The sequence below is a fragment of the Malania oleifera genome, chromosome 7 (genome assembly GCF_029873635.1).
Source record: "Malania oleifera isolate guangnan ecotype guangnan chromosome 7, ASM2987363v1, whole genome shotgun sequence".
NCBI classification, from domain to species: domain Eukaryota; kingdom Viridiplantae; phylum Streptophyta; class Magnoliopsida; order Santalales; family Ximeniaceae; genus Malania; species Malania oleifera.
In genome coordinates, this window is record NC_080423.1 from 107,242,886 (window position 1) to 107,264,482 (window position 21,597).

The 21,597-nt window shown below is 32.3% G+C and overlaps 1 protein-coding gene across 7 annotated transcripts; it reads left to right on the forward strand.

Annotated features, from left to right (window-relative positions):
• Positions 1 to 647: 647 nt before the first annotated feature.
• Positions 648 to 20,061, forward strand: LOC131160550 (UPF0235 protein At5g63440-like). Of its 7 annotated transcripts, none has more exons than XM_058116355.1 (6): positions 659 to 858; positions 1,610 to 1,724; positions 7,958 to 8,045; positions 12,955 to 13,122; positions 17,428 to 17,812; positions 19,852 to 20,061. In XM_058116355.1, the coding sequence occupies exons 1-4, from the start codon at positions 744 to 746 to the stop codon at positions 12,982 to 12,984; spliced, it is 348 nt and encodes a 115-aa protein (XP_057972338.1). In that variant the 5' UTR covers positions 659 to 743; the 3' UTR covers positions 12,985 to 13,122; positions 17,428 to 17,812; positions 19,852 to 20,061. The 7 variants fall into 7 exon arrangements, 6 of the variants coding, with proteins under 6 accessions (XP_057972340.1, XP_057972338.1, XP_057972339.1 ...); XM_058116356.1 differs by lacking the exon at positions 19,852 to 20,061 and adding an exon at positions 17,227 to 17,328 and having other exon boundaries at positions 17,428 to 18,032; XM_058116354.1 differs by lacking the exon at positions 17,428 to 17,812.
• Positions 20,062 to 21,597: the final 1,536 nt, after the last annotated feature.

Genomic DNA, 21,597 nt, shown 5'->3' on the forward strand with positions numbered 1-21,597 from the left:
GAAATAATCTAAATTTAGTATTATATATTAACTAAAATAAGCTGATGTAATTTTCAATTTATATTTTTTTTTTTGTTTTTTCTTAAAACATTCTTTTGTTTTTAAAAGTTTAAAATAAAAAAAATTTTGAATAATAGTTAATTTGTTAGTAAATTAATATTTTTAAGGCTCTATATATTTTTTTCATTTGAGAAAAGAGAAAAAAAAGAAAGAAAGAAGAAATGTCAAATAATAAGCCTTAGACTTAATTAATTTGTTTTGAGCTCGAAGAATATTTTCTTTAAAGCGTATAGAAGATTTAATACTTTTTGATATTTACTTACTAATAAAATTAAAAATGAAAATCAAATATTTATATAATCAACAAACAAAATTTTTATTTTAGATACCAACATTTTACATATTAGAATATATTTTTATTTTAAATATTGTTTTTATGATAAAAAAATATAACAAAAAATTATTTACTATTATTAATTTTTTAAATAAAATTATTGATCCAAAAAATATATAAAATTACTCATGGGTCAAAAATTTATAACTTTCCTGCTATAACCTATTTTTCCCATTATTTTTAAAAATTTAGGAATTATTTAATTACGAAAAGCCTACCAACACCACAGCAGAATTCGTCAGAAGGAAAAAACGACGTCATTTTAGCGCTTTGCCGAGCTCCCAGAAAACCTGTTGCGGTCATCGCCCAATTTTTACAGAGAGAGAGAGAGAGAGAGAGAAGAGCTACTATGCCGAAGAGAACGACACACACGTACTCGAGCGAGGATGCAGCACCGGACGGCCCCGACTCCGATCTCTTCGTCTACTACTGCAAGCACTGTGGATCTCACGTCCTTATTACTGGTGCTTCTCTCTTCTTCTCCTTCTCAATGTCTGATTATTTTCGTTTTTTGTTAATAAAATGAAATTGTATGGCGGATTTGAAGAAAAGAGGGATTTTGATATAAAAAGGCTTGATTGAATTATCTAGGTTGAGCATTGAGCAAGTATGGAGTGATTGATGATGGAATATACCCAAATAATTTTTGCTTCTGTTTTGCCTCTGTTACAGCTGACGTAATAGCAGTTTTCTAAATTCTTAGTAACACTTAAGTTGTTGGTAAAATAAATTGCTTCTGATTTTGATTCTTTCCGAAGATATGATGAATTATAAGCGAATAAATTACTTGGAATTTCCTGAAAAATAGATTTTCACTTTTAGGCCTTGTTATGGCAAAGAATTTTTTGAGATGAAAGGAAAGGAATAAAATGAGAAGGGAATCAATTTTCTATGTATTTTTTCCCTGTCTCAAACATTATTAAAAAATGATAATTTATCAAAATATGATTCAAATTTTGAAAACTCAAAGGTTACTGTCATGAAAAATGGGAAAAAATTTTCCTATTCTTTTACCATTTATATTATATTTTCACTCTCATCTTTGTTGACAACCAAACAAGAAAAAGTGGATTCTTTCATATTTTCATTTGCAAAATTCACATTTTCCAAGTTCCAAACAAAGCCCTACCATTTTTGTGTCAAGCATTTAAGATGATTGCAGCATTATTCATTGACCTTGGAAATTATTCTATGCTGAAATATTTTTGTTATAAGATACCCAATTGCAGAAAATGCCCAAAAGGAAAACTGACAGAGCGTATGTGTTGGACAAGAAGAAGCATCTTGCAAGGCTAAATATTGATGAGGGAGGGAAAGTTCTCTTGAAACGGTACGGTCAACTGTTGTGCAACTTACTTATTTTGCCACTTTCCTGTTGGTTTGTATGTCACGTTTTTTATGTTTTGTAACTTTTTTTCATTTTTTATATCTAATTGGTGACGGTGAGAAACATACGAAGATAATTGAGAAAAGAAGAATTGCATGGACGAATTGGTCTTGCAATCTTATATAAGTTAAACATATTCAAGCTCATTGCAATGCCTATCAGTTTTACTTCAAAATGCGTACGGAAAAATTACAGAAACTTTCAAGCTTTGCATTAAAAATGCATAGAACTTGAATCCATTCCCCGCTGCTTTTTCCTTCATCTGCCATTATGTTGTTCTTTGAGAGGAAAATTCTATCCAGAAGTCATGGTGATGTATTTTAGGATATATAACATCCCAGAAATGCAAATATTGACCTATTTTTTTTCCTATTCTCATTGACGTGACAATGTCTTCAAGCAGTGATTTGCAAGTTCTGTTTTTGAGTCTGGTGAAGCAATGAAATCCTGCTACCGTAGATTTTGAATCAGGTAGATGCTAGTTCAAATTCACATTAAGAATTGTTGATGCAGAATGTTGGATTCCTACACTCCCGTCAAAAATGAACACTCCTCTACCCATATTAATCTTTGTACTGACTGTTCCGTAAGCAGTTTGAGGGTGGTGATTTCATCTGGAATGGGAGAATTGGTCTTGCAATCTTTCACAAGTATGGTAGTCGCAGAAGCTTAGCGGAAAGGAATTGAATGCTTTAGTTGAAATATACTTCAACTCTCTGTTGTCTAGGAGGCTTCACTTTGAGCTTTAATTCCCATAACTGTTGTGTTTGTTACAACAGGTGACTGTTGGAATTAGCTTCTCCTGTAAAATTTGGGCCAGGTTGATTGCTAAGTTCCATGATAGTTATACACAGCTTACGGCACTTGATAAGTCATGATTTGGAAATGTAGAAGCGACTAGATTTTACAATGATCATACAGTGTTTCACACTCATTCGAGGTTACATTTCCTTCACAGGTCACCGACGTGTGGCGAGGCGTTCCTCTCTAGGAATGCGCGTGGGGGCGCGTGGGCCTCTGTTTGAGCTCCTTTCGAGCTCTAGTTTGCACCGTTGGCTACGTATCGGTGAGGTAAACGTGATAGTGGTCTCAAAATTCAATTTCGAGCCACTAGATAAAGCTTTGATTTCGGTGAACAACTCCAATCTTGTCTTTCTGCTCCAATTGGGCTCTGATACCACTTGTTAGGACCCTATGAGCAATTAGAAAAATTTGGAATACTAGAAATTTACGTGGTTTGGTCAAAATCGACCTACGTCCACGGAGCACACCACAATTCACTAAAAAATCACCACAGGAAAGAAATACAACTCTCTTAGTTTCTCTCTTCCCCACACTCTCTTCTTCCTCTCTTTCTCTGTTTCTTCGCAGTGCATCTCACAACTCTCCATAGCTCCTCTATTTATAGGGCTAATAATCAATTACAACTTAATTACAATAAACCAAAAATGGTAGGTTATATTCATCAAGATAAATTAAGAAAAATGGAGATAAATGACACAACTTGCAAACCGGGTCTCCAGCCTTACATCTCCAGTTCTTGGCTCTAGCTACGTCTCTCGGTTCTAGTTATAATAAATACACCAATCCATATAAATACCAATTGTTAAAATCATTTGTATTAGTCAATTATAGTGAAAAAAATTCAGTAACAACCATATAAATAAAATTTATACCACTTCTATTGTTTTTAAAAATATTCTTAAAATTAATGTCATCTTAGTGTGGCAATCATTGCTTTTCATTCATATAAATTACTGCACTAACAAAACCTAATTTAGTGCACATTTATTTATTTTTTTAAATAAATAAATTACTGCATGCAGTAATAAATTTAAAAATTGGAATGAGTATAGTGTAGTAAATCGCTCGAGATATTTTCATTAAAACTATGTTCGAATTCATTTTTTTCAAGTCACCACGCCTTTTTTTTTTTTAAGTGTCAAGGTCACCTTTATCGTTCACCTTATTTTCCAATCTCAGGCATTGACAGTACAACCTGACAACTCGGTCAAATCAATCAAATTAAATTTCAAAATTATGCATGAAAAAACAAATGACATTCAATATTTTTAATTTTTTAATAGAAAATGAGAACTTAGAGACGAAGTTGGAAAACAAAAAAAATAAAAAAATAAAAAAATTTCACATTTATTATATGTCTTTTCTAATTATACATCAATATCTAGATCTTTGAATATATATATTTTAAATTATTTGTACGTGGAAGGTCTCTCAATCCAGTTGTTTTTTTTTTCTTCCCCACATTTTTATGATATAAAAAAAAATTATTAGTTACATGTAACACATAATATTATTCTTAAAATTAAAAAAAGAATAAATAAATAACCTAATTTGTCAAATGTTAAATTAATTAATTTTTTATTTCATCTTAAATACATTAAAAATACTAGTTGATTGTTATCACTAACTTGAAAAGGTGACGTTCACAATGCCCGCAACAGCAGCGAGGAGATGATCCATTCTTTGGTGGCTATTTTTTCTTAAAAAGTTTTATTTATTTATTTATAAATATTTCAATAATAATAATGACATTAATGAAAATATAAGAAATAACTACATATAACATCCAAGTCAAAACTTACCTGTAGTATAACTTGTTATTTGACCTCAATTTTTAATATTTGAAAATATTTATCCTAAATTCTAAATTTTAATTAATAATTTATTAGAATAAAAGACATTCTCTCGGAAGTTTAGGAAAAGGAGACGAAACTTTTATGAAATTTTAAAAGTCTCACATACCTCTCCCTTCATATTTGAGCTTTAATACATATGACTTTATACTTTTTTTCTTTTGGTAAAACACAACGGCCTCTCATTAGATTTGGCAAATCGACAAGATTTCCTTTGAGATTTCAAAAATTTTAAGAATCTTTTCGAAGGTTTTAAAAATTTTAGGGACCTCCTTTGAGGTTTGTTAAAATGACAAACGTTTTCTTGTATTTTACAAAAAATACAAGTCTTTTGAGGGAAGTTTGTGTCTTCTTGACAAATTTTAAAAGAAATTTGTGGTATTTTTGAAATCTTATGAGAGGTCAATGAGATTTTTGAAATCTCAGGAAGATCATTTTCTTTTAACCAAACCTCAGGAAGGTCAATATTTTTTACTTTATTTTTTAACAGAAATTATAAGAGACCAACCCAACAGAGAAAGAGAGAGAGAGATTCACATTTTTTTTTACCAAATTTTAAGGGAGATTCGTGAATTTGAAACTTGTGTCTCTTTGCTAAACCTTGTAAGAAATCAGTGGTTAGTCTTCTGCTTTAATTATTACTACTTAATTAGATTTGCTTAGTAACTTAAAATTATTCATATTTAATTAGAAAGTAAATTAATTTCAGAAACACAATTATTTTAACTAAATTATGAGATGGATAGAACAAAATATGAAGAATTAATTATTTTTATAAATAAATGAATGAATAAATACATTATACATGTATCAAGTGTGCTGAAACATTTAGTGCATATAAAAAATAGATTTTCACGCTTTTGGTGTTCATTTTTTTTAAAAAAATGTATGTAAAAAATTTTTTAATAGTAAAATTAATTATCATATAGAACATATGTATTATATTTATTCATAATCAACCAATAAATTACCCATATTTTTTTATTATATAATTTCTAACATCTTAAAATATTTAGCTAAAAATTTAAAGTTTTAATAATGAAACTAAAATTAGATAATCGTGACACCTTAGTGGATTAGAGAATAAACAATTCATACATATAAAAGAATACAATTAAATCATCTCATTCCCTCTCCTTCTTCTTCTTATTTCAAAAGTTCCAAAACGTCTATTTTAAAGTTCTAAAACTACTTAAAATTTGCCCATATTTTAATTTTAAAAATGTTTCAAAAAATTTGTATCCTTTTAGAAAGCCTCAGGAGATTATTGAAAATTTTAAAATCTCAAATGAGATTAATATTTTTTTTTAACAATACTAGTTAGGTGTTAATGTCTTTTGTTGTAAGTTTTAAGCAAGCAAATTTATCTTTACCTGCAAATATATTTTAGCGTCGTGTAGAAAACTTAAGGGTTTGTTTGATATCATTGATGTTTTATGTTTTCTGTTTTTGGTATAGAAAACATTTTATAAAAATGCATTTGTTTTTGTTGTCAATTTTTTGTTTTCATCGTCAATTTTATCAAAAAACTGCAAAATCAATTATTTAGAAATATTTTTGTAATTAAATTATTTATTTTATACACTTCTAAATTAAAATTAAAATTAAATGATCATATGAGTTTAAATATAGTTAGAAAATATGCATAAAATTTTTAAAATAATAATAAAATCAATTATAAATTATCTTTACAATTTTTAATTATCATTTTCAATAAAATTTTTATTATAAAGTAAAATTTGAAGATAGAAGAATTAAGTAAAATAATTATAATAAATTTTATTTTTATTATAATAAAAATTTTAATATATATTATTTATACTTTTAACCTGAACGCTCTTACTTTTTTCCATAGTGGGGCTTCGCCTCGTAAGTTTTAACCCTTTTAAGAAGCTGGGAATCCCTCTTTTTCTCGGAGGTAAAGTTCTCTCGATCCTTCTTGTCTTATTATCATCATGGATTCGATTTCTCTAATTATTGATTAATAGCTGTTGATTTAGAATTGAGTTTTGTCGTCAATTTTCTTGCTCCGATGTTGCGAGATATTTTGTTTTCTCATCACACCTCAGAATTGTTCTGTTGTCATTCATCAATTGCTTCAAAGTGAAACTATCCTAAGATTTACATTTGAGTTTAGTTGTCGATTTTCTTGCTCTGATGTTGCGAGATGGTTATGCTGAACAACCTCTTGCAATGTTGTCATTCATCAATTGCTTCCAAGTGAAACTATCCTAGGTAAATTATCAGCAAAGCAGTATGTAGATCACCAATAAGCGAACACCCACATAAGAGAAAAATGAAATATACAATATTTGAATAAACTTTGTTTCAATGAATTTTGACCTATCAATTTATCATCCGCAAGAGATATGTGTCCATGCTGGTTTCTATATGAAGTGTGAATTTTAGACAGTTAAAAACTCACCTTGTATGGTTTTTTTGACTTATGATGAAGGTTGAAGAATTGATCTGCTTGTCATTTGAATATGTTCCCATTTGACAAGTGCCGGGACAATCAATATATTGAAGTGTTGATAATTTTGTTTTGAAGCCATATAAAGTTGCTGGGATTCGAAATTTCAACTGTTCTAGTAATGTCGAGAATTTCGCCAAAGACACCCCTGCTGCCTAGCCTTCCCTAGGCTATCAAAGATCTCAAGCTTGAATCCTGGTAGGGTGGGAAGGGTAAAGGAAGGGAGATGTGTTGCCTCTCATTGTGTAGCCCAAACAGTGTGTGGGCCCCCAATGAACCTGTCCACAACCCCACCACGGCCCCCCCCCCCCCCTCCTAAAAAAAAAAAGGGAAAAACAAAGTCTATAGTGGTTTTAATTTGGTTCTCCTTGTTTAATTGCTTGGGCAGTCTCATAATAATTCGTATACTTTCCTTGTCTGGAATTAAGTTTGATCATGATAGAACTTCATCTTGTCTTCTTTTGTGGATTCATTTTCTACTTCTACTAATTTTAAGGAATAAAAAAATTGGCCATCACATTGTACAACCCAAACTCGGAGTCTAGTTTGAAGAAACTTGATGAGTATCTCCTAAGCCGGAGTTACATTACAGGGTAATTTTTAAACATATCAAATAATAAATTTTTAGTTTTGATTTTGACGTAGATCTGAAATTCTATAATGCTTTTTCTTTTTTTTTTTTCCTGGAAAATAATGCATGATAATTGAAGGTTCAGATTTTTTTTTGGGGGGGGGGGGGGATAGTTTATCAGACGATTTGCAAATATTCTTAAGCTTTTCTCCAATATTTATTATTTTTTCCATGGATGCATGCTCCATCTACCAAGCTTCAAAGGAGATATAACTGTGCATGCAGCCCTTTCAAAGCCTCCATCATTTAATTAGGTAAATGTGTCTCTTTGGTTGAACCACATTGATGCACTTCTAAGGAATTCATAAAGCTTGGTCACTTATGTGATTACATTTTTTTTTTTCTGGATATGGTTGTCTTGATAAAAATGTTCGTTTTTGTGTTTTAAGTAAATTGCCATATGCAATTGTTGCAGTGTTTCTATAGAAGGTTGTAGTTTCACTGTAGAGAGTTTAGCTCCCATTGCTGAGGCACTTGCAACTCCTTCAGCTGTTGACCCCAAGGCAAGTAGTTATTGTTTCTTGTGAAAGTATGCTGTAAAAGCATGTATCATGTTTGTGCAGTGTTCAGTTATGCTTGTGTTTTCATTTCTTCCCCTTTCCTTGTATTGTTGGGTCCAGTTTTTCCTATTATTTTGGTTGAAGCCCAAAGGCTGTTTATTATACATAAATGGATGCTAAACAGATTGTACTTTGTTTTTTCTTTTTACATATATTGTTCACTTTCTAGAGTCCTGGAAAAACTACAATTATTGTTAACCAAGGAAAATAATTCTTGATAGGGGCAAGATTAGGTTGAACCAGAAAAACTAGTATTCTTAAAAAAAAAAAAAATCAAAATAGATTTAAGTACAGATTTTTGGCGTCAAAAAAATAAAATGAATTCAAGTAGAGGGTTTTTGGAATGTATAAATGAGTTAGGCCCATGCTTGTGTATAGTACAATTGGTATCGTAATGAGAGAGAGAGAGAGAGAGAGAATGATCACATAGGCACTTGCAACACACATAAAATGTGTGTGTGTGAGAGTGAGAGTAAGAGGTGGTTTGACTCCAAACTTGGTGCCTACGTTTAGAATCTTAATGAGTGGATTACGATGAAGAAAAAAAAAAAAAATACAATAATTAGTTGGCCGGCCATGAACCGCTAATGTTCCAACCTCACCAAATTTTTTGGAATGTATCAATAAGCTAGGGCCATGCTAGAGTATGGTGTGGTCGGTACCCTATTATATGTGTTGGTCTAGTAGAGAAACCCTCGGGGGATGTTGATCCATTGTTGAGAGAGAGATTTCAAAGAAGTAAGACAAAGACAAAGATCACATAGATGCTTGCAACACACATAAAATGTGCGTTTGTGTGTGAGAGAGAGGTGGTTTGGCTCCAAACTTGGTGGCTACATTTAGAATCTTAGTGAGTGGATTACGGCGAAGACAAAAACAACATACAATAACCAGTTAGCTGGCCACAAACCTCTGATTTTCCAACCACATTGAGGACCGTACCCTTGGTAACTGCAAGGACTATACATCCTACACCTTTCTCTTAACTCAAGAATGAGCAACTCACTTTCCTAAAGCATGAACAACAATCAGCTTATGAAGGATCCATGCAACTATGCCCTATTGTAACAAAAGGACCTTTCAAGATATTAGTAGCTCCGTAGGTTTATAACACGATTGTAAAGCTCAAGAATCTGAAAGACTCTGATTGTTCTGCTACTTGCTCTAATGCTTTTTGATCTTCATATATACTTGTCTCCAAAATTAGCAATTACGTGGAGCGAAAGAGAGCATAAATTCTTTGACATTCACCTTTTAATTTTTCTGTTCCCAAAAACTTATCTGAGAAGATGTTCCACAAAAGAAGGAAACAAAGCATAATACGTTATTCTTGATTAGAGACCAATTCCTAAAGATAAGCAAAGTCAAATTTGATATCTATTTAGATATCAAGATAAGATAAAATCTTCTTTCAACCATAGGTATCATAATCTTTGACTCATATATAACTTCACAAAACTTTATGTTGCAAAAAAGTTGAGGCTCTAACAGTTAGAGGTGCCTTCAATGTTTGTTCTCAGATCCCTTAGGTTGAGCTGAGCCGCTGAGGAGTTCACAACCTTATTAGCTTTTCTCAAGTTCAATTATTGACTTTTATTCCACATAGTTTGGTTTTTATTTAAGTTAAAAAGACTTTTGATTACATGATATCACATTGTTGTTCCTTTGACATGTATTAAAACTTAAAACAACAAAAATTAGTTATGAATAGGAATTAAGGCGCATGAACATAACTCAGTTTATTGAAAACCACAAACGTCAATCGAAACAAGCAAAAAATGAAAACTAAAGACTTGTTTCTTTAATATTTCCAAAATTTAGAAAAATTTAAAACCTAATTGAACTTGTGTTTATTTTTGTCCTTGAATCAAATAAAAATTAAGAACTAAAATAATAAGATTATGAAACAATATAAATTAGAAAATATTGTAATAACAACAACAACAGAACCAAGTCTTAGTCTCACTAAGTGGGGTCGGCTATATGAATCCTTTTCCGCCAATTTATGCGATCATGGACCATTTCTTTTGATAGATTTAAGGATATTAAATCCTTACTCACTATCTCCTCCCAAGTTATTTTAGGTCTACCCCTACCCCTTCTACTACCCCCCACAGTAACTAAGTCATTCTTCCTCATAGGTGCATTATGTGACCTATGTTGCAAGTGTCCATACCATCTAAGTCGTCCCTCCCTTATTTTATCTTCTATAGGAGTCACACCTAACTTACCACAAATATGTTCATTTCTTAATTTATCTTTCAATGTTATACCACTCATCCATCTAAGCATTCTCATCTCGGCAACTTTTACTTTTTGGATATTATGTTTCTTCGTCGCCCAACATTCTGATCCATATATCATAGCTCGTCTTATAGCTGTCCTATAAAACTTTCCTTTCAATTTTAAGGGTATTCTATGATCACATAGCACACTTGAAGCACTTCTCCATTTTACCCAATCTGCTTTAACTCTATGCATTACATCATCTTCAATTTCTCCTTCAACTTGCATAATAGATCCAAGGTATCAAAATCTACAAGTGCTATTTATTTTTTCATCATTAAGTTTAACTTTGTCTTCAATATTTCGCCTATCATTACTAAAATTACATTTCATATATATGCTGTTTTATTTCTACTTATCTTAAAGCCTCTAGATTTCAAAGCTTCTCTCCATAATTCTAACTTAGCCTCTAGTCCGTCCCTAGTTTAGTCAATTAAAACAATAAGATGCAAACAACACACACCATGGAACTTTCTTTTGAATACTCTTAGTCAATTGGTCCATCACTAAAGCAAAAAGATAAGGACTCAAAGCAGATTCTTGATGTACTAGAAAATATTGTAATAAAAATATAAATTAATTGTAATTATTTAATTTAGTTAAATTCAATTTCTTAGTGCTCCAAAAAATGTTCTATTCTACATGATAATTGGAAAATGGTAAAAATTATTTTTTGAAGGACTTTCATTAGTTTTTCAAATTTTTTAAAATTTTCGGATATTTTTTTTTCATTATATTGTAAATTCACATGGTCATTTTATCTTTATTTTAATTATTTTTTTTTTGTATTGAATGAATGATTTAAATTCACAAGATTCAATTTTGGATATTAAAGTACCATGACAATTGAAAATATTAAAATATGATTTTCAATTTTTTCAAAAAATTATCCCCTCTCCAAAAAAAAACTAGCAACATAAATAATAGTGTTGCCATAACTTTTTTATATATATTTACTGGAGAGCAGCAAGCTCTGCAAAATAATTGATTGAATTGAACAACAATTGATTCCATCATCATAACATCATTTTGTTTATTGAATGGAATGGGGTAGGAAAGGAATGGAATGAACTTTTAGGTGGGGAGCATGACGAAATCAAGTGATAAATTTGATTCCATTTCCGCCAAGTCCATTTCATTCTTACATACCCCGTGTGCAGTAATAGGCCAAAGTGTCCGTATCCAAATACGTATCAAACATGGATGTGTCCGACATGGCCTGTCATGTGGCAGACACATGTTGGAAATAGGTTTCAATGTTTTTATTTTCAAACATTTCTTGGACACTCCCAGGCATGGCTCGACATAGCACCGACGTGTCTGCATCACTCCTGCTGCAAAAATTAAGCATCAAGTACTGAATGCTGAATTAGACTTTAAATTTTGTAATCCAATTTTACTTCATTAAACCCCTTAACACTAAAGAGTATAACTTGGTTGGTAAATTTTAAACCTCTGAATATGTTTTTTATTTAATAAAATACAAATTATAACAAAAATACAAAAATATAAATCTGATTTATCAAGCTCGACTGGAAGTTTCAAATGTGGCATAAATACCATCTCCCTATTTTCAGATTTATCAAAACAATTAAAAAAAAAATCAATCTCTTGGGTTTGCACCAAATACAGTGCATCGACCATCTTCCTTGAGAGGGGATGGTGGAGGAGTGGTGGGAGTGTGATGGCAGGTGATCACCAAAGACATCCACTCCCTTTTCGGTTGAAAACATGCTACTTTTATTCTACTTGGCTTTTGTCAAAGCATTGAATGCCGACGATCATTGAAAAATGGGGAGATATTGGGTTTTAACATTTTTATGTTTTTCTTTGTATTTTGATCTATTTGTTTTAGAAAACTTTGATTGGTGAACTTATGATGTATAAGTGTGTATGAATGATATCTGTATTTCTTTTTAAATTAAAATTACTACGATATTTATCACCTAAAAAGAAAAATATGGCTATATATAATATATTTATTAATTAATTAACATATCCCGGCTGTGTCGTATCCCTATTTTTTCCAAATAGCTTATTCATATTGTGTTGTATCCATATCCCATGTCGGTATCGGTGCTTCCTAGCTTCCAACTTAAAATATGCACCAAGTCGACACTTGACCTCTTACCACTGAAGTAAGATGTGCAAAGTACACGTGAAATCAATTGTGTCATTCATTTGCTAAGGATGCACAAGTAATGTCATCAGTGCAATTGTGTCTTAGTTATGCCATCATCAAATCAAGCACACAGGGCCTACATGGGCTTATAGAGTCAAACACATAAGGTGAACAATACTCGGAATATCTCATTTTATCAGCAGGCATCAAAGGTGTATCCTTTGCTTTGGCTCTGGAATACTTGGAATACTCTTTTTAGTATGAGTCAAGCACATAATGCATTGGTAAGCATTAAACTCCCCATTGAGAGGCATCAAAGGGGAATCTAGTTGGTATAGAGTGCTAATATAGATAATTATTGATAAGATTCTGATTGATGCACTTTTTTCCCTCTAGGAAAGAAAAAATAAATTCACAGACCTTATTCAACCTTTTGGGTTACAGCCAAACTTGTACCTGTGGGATATAGTATGAAGAAACTGCAGATTATGCTATAACCATTGTTGATAACTTGGCATCTCTTAACAATCTGATTGAGGACTATCTCGCTGCTGAACTCGCAAAACAAGTACGTCCAGAGCTAGCTGTGATATTACTGCCTCAATAAAATATGTAAGTTCATCACTTGGCCTTTCACTGTATTCTACATTTTACAGTACCATGCGTGGCAATTACTATTTTATTTTGTGGTCAACCGGATCTTCTAAAAAATCTTTGAGCTTCTTGAAGTTATGTACTAGTTGTTTTTTGGAAGTGAAAAGTTTTGTGTATTTTTTTTACCCCCTCATTTAATATTCAAGCCTATATTATTTTTCTGCCATTTGTGGATCATCATTTCTTTTATTTCATCTTTAACTTATTTTTCTGGTCATGTATGCAATAAGAAACTAGACTTAACTATGGTTGCTTGGTGATAATTTTGCTTTTCATTTGATCATTATTTGGAGTTAAAAAATGCAATTTGGTTGCTAAATTATTTTTCAAAAGAAATCTTGGTGCAATATCAGACGAGTGGCACTGCACTGCAACTCACTCCCCTAACTTCCTCTTGAGGCAAGAGATATGATGAAAAATCAAATGTGCCTTAGAACTTGCTGGTAACTTAAGACAATCAGCAATAGGGCCTATATACTCCAAGATTATATAAGGCTCATTAATTGAGGAGACAACTTCATTAAAGAACCCACACTCACATATAACTATCTATAGGGTTATAGTTTGATAAAAACCTAATCTCCCACTCAGAATTTCCATCGAAGAGATCTCTTATCTTTTTCCTGCTTAGCACGCCCTTTTTAATGGGGAAAATAAGCCACTCTTATCCATATAAAAAGGCCAAGTGTGAATTTTAGGCCAATCCAAGCCTATTTGTGCACTGCAAGTCTGCACCAAACACGAGCTAAGGATTCTTAGCCTAACCTAGCAACAAAACCAACACATCCTTATTGAATTACAAACCCATCAAACTAATTTGAAGGCTATAGTATTTTTCATTGTTGTGGATCATCATTTCTTTAAGTGGATGATGCTTGATGTGGCAATTTTGTACCTATGGATTTTCTATGCATTCGTACACATTCAACATTACTGGTTTCATTGAAACACATTCTTCTTTCTAATTTCATAAGGGAAAACATCTAAAACATTCCAATTCTAACCATCATGCATCGGAACATGTCAAATATTTTCATTTAAACCATAAATTTCACATGCATTCCTCATATTCTAGCAAATTAGTCATGATCATTGTTTCATGCAATAAACAAAAATCAAATCAAGTAAGAACATCATGCACAATACAATCTTTAGATGTCAAGTATAAGATAAAATTCTATCTTTTAAAGAAATAGGGAGCAAACTGATCTAGGGCCTTTGCAAACCCAAATTCTTCCTGACCCTTGGCCTTCTTAATCCAAGCTCTCTCTCTCTCTCTCTCTCTCTCTCTCTCTCTCTCTCTCTCTCTCTCTCTCTCTCTCTCAATACTACACCTCTTCATGCTTCTTAGCAGAGTTTCCTCCTTTCTCTCCCTACTTTTAATTATTGCAGAGTAATCCCACCTCCTGTCTTTGTTTTCTGTTTTTACTCCATTTTAGTCCCTCTCTTTCTCTTTAGGGCCTGTTTTTTAGGATAAATTATTAGATACATTAGGTGTATACATGGGATCAAACTTGATTTTGTCATGTGTATGTATTTAACTAAATTAACCCTATGTTTAGAGAGACATTGACCCTACAAAAAATGTCTTTTTTAGTGACGAAAGTATTAGTGACCAATCAAAAACCATCACTAATATTGCATTTATAGTGACGAATTCATAATTCGTCATTAATATATTGCGTAGTAGTGACGAAAACGGTGTTCGTGTGATGCCCGGTTGAAGAAAGACTTAAAAGGATTAAATGTTACGACCAATATCAACAAGGTGTACCTTTCTTTTCGGGAGTCTTTCCATAAGAACTCCACGGTTAAGTGTGCTTGGCTTGGAGTAATCTTGGGATGGGTGACCTTCTAAGAAGTTTTCTCAGGAAGTGTGTAAGTGAAGACAAAATACACTGAAAAGAACACGTGTTGGTCTGTGGGGCCAGTCATTAGTCTAATAAGGTCCACCCCCTATTGTCTGGTCCAAGTGGAGGAGAAGAGACGTAGTGCTCCCTGGTAGACCAAGGTTGGGGCATTACAATCCGTCACTAATAAAAACTCAATTGTGACGAATTTAGATCTATCACTATACATTCGTCACTTAAAAAGTTGTTTCCCGTGATAACCATGACACCAATATATTAGTAACGTTTTTTTGGTGAATAGTAATGAAATCAATGCGTCACTATTATACTTTTTGTGATGCATTTGTGGTGAGTTACTATTTAATATCTTTAGTGACGATTTGCCTCCATCACTAATAGTTTTAAGTATTTTACATTAATTAAAATTTTAGTGAATATGTTTAGTGATGGTACCAAACCATCACTAAAACTATCTATAGTAATGAAATCAATATTCATGAGTACTAGTTTACCAATAGCACTTTATAAGACTTCGGTGAGAGTTATTAGTGACTGTTTCTAAACCGTCACTAATAGTTTGAACTATCCATCACTAATAGTTTGAACTATTCTTACATTGAATTAATGTAATTTACACTCTATAGTGACAATGTTCAAAACGTCACTAATAGAATTTAGTAAAATCTATTAGTGACGAAAATATATTGGTCTCTAATAGTGGACTTGTAGTGACGGTTTTAAAATCATCACTATTACCCCCTTTTATTTGATTGAAAAGGATATATATTGACTTTGTAGTGACGAAATCAGAGTAGTCACTACTAGTCTACTCTTAGTGATGGTTTTCAAACCATCACTAATGGTTTGAATATTGATTAGTAGTGACGACTCTTGAATCGTCACTAATAGTGGACTTGTGGTGATGGTTTCAAAACCATCACTATTGCCTCTTTTTATTTGTTTGAAGGATATATAGGCTCTGTAGTGACAAAATAAGAGTGGTCACTAATAGTCTACTTTTAGTGATGGTTTGCAAACCGCCACTAATGATTTGAATACTGATTAGTAGTGATGATTTCATAATTGTCACTAAAAGTGGGTGACGGTTTCAGAACTGTCACCATTGCCGATTTCTATTTAATTGAAGGATTATATAGGCTCTGTAGTGACGAAATTAGAGTAGTAACTAATAGTTTACTTTTAGTAACGATTTTTAAACCGTCACTAATGGTTTGAATACTAATTAGTAGTGACAACTCTTGAACCATCATTTATTGCCCCCTTTTATTTGATTGAAGGACATATAGGCTTTGTAGTGAGGAAATAAGAGTGGTCACTAATAGTATACTTTTAGTGACTGTTTTCAAACCTTCACTAATAGTTTGACTACTGATTAATAGTGACGACTCTTGAACCGTCACTAATAATGGACTTGTAGTGACGATTTTAAAATTGTCACTATTGCTCCCTTTTATTTGATTGAAGGATATATAGGCTCTGTAGTGACGAAATAAGAGTGGTCACTAATAGTCTACTTTTAGTGACGGTTTTCAAACCATTGGTTTGAATATTGATTAGTAGTGCCTACAATTTGCTCCAATTACATGCTACACTTGGGCATAGGTGATTGAGGAGCATAGGCTAGTTTTGTATGAGCGCATATTGGTAAGCTTTTCAACAAGTTGTATTAATTTTAATGTATTTTATTTATTTACTCTTTAACGTTCTATATGTATTTCATATGTAGGAGTCATATTGACATTTTCACCGACCCCCACCTTCAAAAAGCGGTGAATAAGAACTTATGTGCTCAGTTTAAGAGCTACCATCATAACATGCACAAACATTTCAAAAATATGGAAAATGAAACTGAATGACACCTGTTTGATAAGATTTTAAATGAAGATTGGGTGCTGTTGTATCAACATTTTTCTGATTCTCATTACCAGGTGATGTGTTTAAATTAGTACTACTGTTGGTATCGATATTATATTTTGACTGCTATGCATTAGAATTGACGTGGATTATGAACTCATTAAATCTATTATATAGGAAATATGTTGAACAAATGCTGAGAACCGAAGCAAATTAGATGCAACGCATTGTGGTGGGTCCAAGTTGTTCATGCATCATCTAACATAATATTACATTAAAAATGTTATGTTTGCACATACAAAGTTATTAATATATAAAATTTGATATGTTAAAGCAGCGTGATCCAGTCATTGGACAATTAGAGAGCAGGTCTAGTTTGTATCAGAGAACACATAAGAGGAAGTCAGGGTAGTGGTGTCAGGAAGCTCAAAACAAACATGTTAGTATATTATAGTTGTAGTTATTTAGTTCATTATTGAATTCAAAGCTTATAACATTGCTATTTAATCATTTTCTAATTTTGTCTGAATAAAAATAGGAGAGGATGGTGCAGATGAGAGATGCAGACGTTCTAGAAGGTAGTCAGCGACTCATAGATGATGAGATCTATTCTTAGGTTCTTGGAAATCGATCAGGTGGTTATGTCAAAGGTCTTGGGGATGGATACATAGCCACAACATTAGCATCATCAGATCATTTTGTATGTCGTGCTGAGATTGAGGAGTTGCGTCAAGAGGCAGCAATCGTGAAGATAATATCACGCAACAGCTGCAGGAGATAGTCCAGAGTAACCACGTCATGTCACAGCAACTTGAAGCCTTGATGCGTTGGAAAGCAGAGATTGATGAAATGCTCCACCAACATCAAGTAGATGCTGTGGGTGACTCTTCCTCTCCTCATAGATGTGGAGCTATGGAGCACTGGTATGCGTTTTTTAAATAATGCATTGACCAAAAATAATAATTATAATTCAAACATAAGGCTTCATCGTAGCTTGTACATGACAATATCAAATTGAGGCATTAGATTTGGCATTGTATTAAGTTTTGAAGAGCATCTAATACATCCTTATGTAAAACTGAAAGCAAACTTTCTAAATTCCATTTTGACGAGAAATAATACTAAATGACCTTTATAGGCTAATATGCTCAAGTACTATTTTCCTATTACATTCTCCTAGTATCTAAAGGATACTAACCCAGTAAATAGTTACTTGAGAAACAAATATTATAATTGTCTATTCTAGGTGTTGTCAGCACTCCATGAGTCGACTCAATGGTTAGCTTTGGGTAGAGTCTTGCATACAAAATCATGAAAATAATTAGCAATGGTTGATATTCCTTCAATAATCTTAGAATTTGGATGCCCAATAAGCCAATGTAATAACACCTCTCCCACCCCCCACCCAATAAGCAAACGAGAAGATACCAAAGGAAAGGTAATTTTATTACTATCACCTAGTATTTTGATATGGCATGGCCACAATATTCTTAAACTAGCTTTGTTTTTCTATCAACCGTTCAACAAAATAGTCGACGTGCCGAAGTTGATGGTACCCAAAAATTTCCATCCAATTGAAAATTAGACACTTAGAAGCAAACTGAGTTACATAGTTAAGATACTTAGTTCATTTTGGAACTCAAGTGTCCAAAACGGGCATATGAGGTTCAAATTGAGTGAGGTCAATTCCAATACGTCTATGGCATTGAACTGGACGTGTTGGTGCTGACGGTATTCGAAAATTTCTCTCTAGCTGAAAATTAGACACGTAGAACTAAGTTTACTTTCATAGTTAAAATTGCTTAGTTGATTTTGGAACTCAATTGTTCAAATTGGTCATACGAGGTTCAAACTGAGTGGAGTCAGTTCCAATACGTCCGTGACATTGAAATGGATGTGCCGGAGTTGACGATACCCAAAAACTGCACTCTAGTTGAAAATTAGACACTTAGAAGCAAACTGAGTTTCATAGTTTAGTTACTTAGCTCATATCAAAACTCAAGTGTCCAAATCGGGCATACGAAATCTAAATTAAATGAGGTTACTTTTAGCACATTCGTGACATTGAGACGGTACCCAAAAACTCTTCTCTAGTTGAAAATTAAATATTTAGAAGCAAACTGAGTTTCATAGTTTAGATACTTAGTTCATTTCAGAGCTCGAGTGTTCAAATGAGGCATACAATGTCCAAATTGAGTGGGGTCACTTTCAGCATGTTTGTTACATTGAGCTAGACTTGTCGAAACTAACGGTACCCAAAAACTCCCCTCAAGTTGAAAATTAGATGCTTAGAAGTAAATTGAGTATCATAGTTTAGGTACTTAGTTCATTTCGGAATTCAAGTGTTCATATTGGGCATAAAAGTTCCAAACTGAGTGGGGTCAGTTCCAACACGTTCGTGACATTGAAGTGGATGTACTGAAGTTGACAATAGCTAAAAACTTCCTTGCAGTTAAAAATTATATGCTTAAAAGCAAACTGAGTTTCATAGTTTAGGTACTTAGTTCATTTCGGAATTCAAGTGTCCAAATTAGTCATACAAGGTCCAAACTGAGCAGAATCACTTCCAGCACGTTTGTGACATTGAAGTTTACGTGTCGAAGCTGACGGTACCCAAAAACTCCCTTCCAGTTGAAAATTAGATGTTTAGAAGCAAATTGAGTTTTATAGTTTAGGTACTTAGTTCATTTTGGAACTTAAGTGTCCAAATCGGCCATACAAGGTCTAAATTGAGGGAGGTCAATTTCAACACGTTCATGACATTGAATTGGATGTGTCAAAGCTGACAGTTGCCAAAAATTCATCTCGATTTTAAAGATGGATAGTTATAATCAAAGTTAAATACTTATAATTATATCATTTGTTAATTAACTAAGTAGTAATCATTTTTGCGATCAATTAATTTGTACTTATATTATTATGAAATTTTATACTAATTTATTTTATAATTATTATTTTGTAGGGTCTTCGATGTATATAATGATGATGATGATGATGACGACGACAACAACAACAATGATATAATGATGATGATGCACAGTATTTTGCTCTTTTTTTTTTGGTTATGTGGACAAGCCATGTATATGTTATCTCTTAACATTGATCAAATAGTTCTTATGTACATATTTTTTATTTTCTTAATGATTATAGCAATGGACCAATAATTATGGTCGAATATGATGTGTGATGAATATATAAATATAGGAAAAAAAAATTCAAATTCTTTTAGACTTTTAGTGACGATTTAGCTTCGTCACTAAAGCTTAAGAAAAGACTATTATTGGAGGGAGTAGACTTTTTTATAAATCATTTATATAGAGAAGAGAATAAAGTGACAAATGCATTGACTTGATAAGGTGCTATGGGGATGAATAGTTTGTTGACAAATAATAGCCAACTTTCTAGAGTTATCAATGGTTTGTATAAATTGGATAAGATGGGCACGATTTATATGAAGTATGTTTAGTTGGTTTCTTTTGATATATGTTTGTTTTTTTTTTCTTTTGTTTGGTTTGTTGCGTGGGATGTTTTATTGGTTAGTAGGTTCTTGTTTTGATTTGTTTGGATTTGTAGTCCTGTTTTGGTTGTATGTTGGTGTTGTTTTTGGAAAACTTTTAAGTTTTTTCTATATGTTATCTCTTATTGCTTGTATTGTAACCATGGTATTCCTCCATTAAAAGTAAGGGTATATCAATAAATAAATGAAAGTGCTGCTATTTTTTAAAAATAAAAATAAAAATAGAAATAAAAAAGAAAAAAAGAAAGGACTATTAGTGACGAATCTAAAACAATCACAATAAGTTTGGGACAAGACTAATAGTGACAGAAAATGATCTATTACTAAAAGTCAAAATAATAGTATTAGAATCTATCACTTCAAGTCACACCAATAGTGACAGTTTATTTTCGTTACTAAAAGACAAGGAAGAACCATTAGAGACAGATTGAAAACCATCACTAATAGCCCGAGGCAAGACTAATAGTGATGGATTGAGATCTATCATTAAAGTCAACACAATAGTGATGGTTTCAAATTCGTCACTAGTAGGTAGGTTTTTAGTGATGAATTTAGATTCGTTACTAAAATCTAAGTAGTAGTGACGGATTTTCAGTTTGAAATACTATTAGTTTTAGTAACAGTCTCCACTCTTTTAGTGACGATCGTCAGCGTTACTAATAGTTGAGTATTAGTACTCTCAGGTGTGGTTCAGGTGATAGTGCGGGCTGCGGAAGTGCCTTTCACGAGGTCAGGTGTTCAAACCCTCCCAGGTTTGTTTCCGCTCCTGGATTCCTGAAATTTACCTCCCTTTGGAGTTGTGGGGTCGGCTTCAAGGGTTGCGGGATTAGTCACGTGGATCGTAAAATGGACACGTGGAAACCTGGTGCGTAATCCAAAAAAAAAAAAAAAGTTGAGTATTAGTAACGGTTGTTTAATTCGTCACTAATAATCAATTGAAACCGTAGTTATGGTTACCAATTTAAAATCGTTGTTAGACCGTCACTAATAAGTAATAATGATGGTTTTTTATTATTAGTGACGATCTAGTTATTTGTAGTGTGAATTTGAATTTATACTAAATTTAGATAAAGTGTAATATAAAATTATATTGAAATTTGTTCAAATACATTTAAATTTAAATTTAAGGTTTGAAATTTAATGTAGTATAAGTAGATTTTTTTTATTTTTTATTTTATGGAATCATGTTAA

Excerpts from the sequence above, each read along its gene's own strand:
- LOC131160550 (XM_058116353.1), top strand. The coding sequence starts at position 744 with ATGCCGAAGAGAACGACACACACGTACTCGAGCGAGGATGCAGCACCG. Across the intron at positions 859-1,609 it reads ATCTCACGTCCTTATTACTG|ATACCCAATTGCAGAAAATG; the intron begins GTGCTTCTCTCT and ends TTTTGTTATAAG. Across the intron at positions 1,725-2,294 it reads GGGAAAGTTCTCTTGAAACG|AATGTTGGATTCCTACACTC; the intron begins GTACGGTCAACT and ends TTGTTGATGCAG.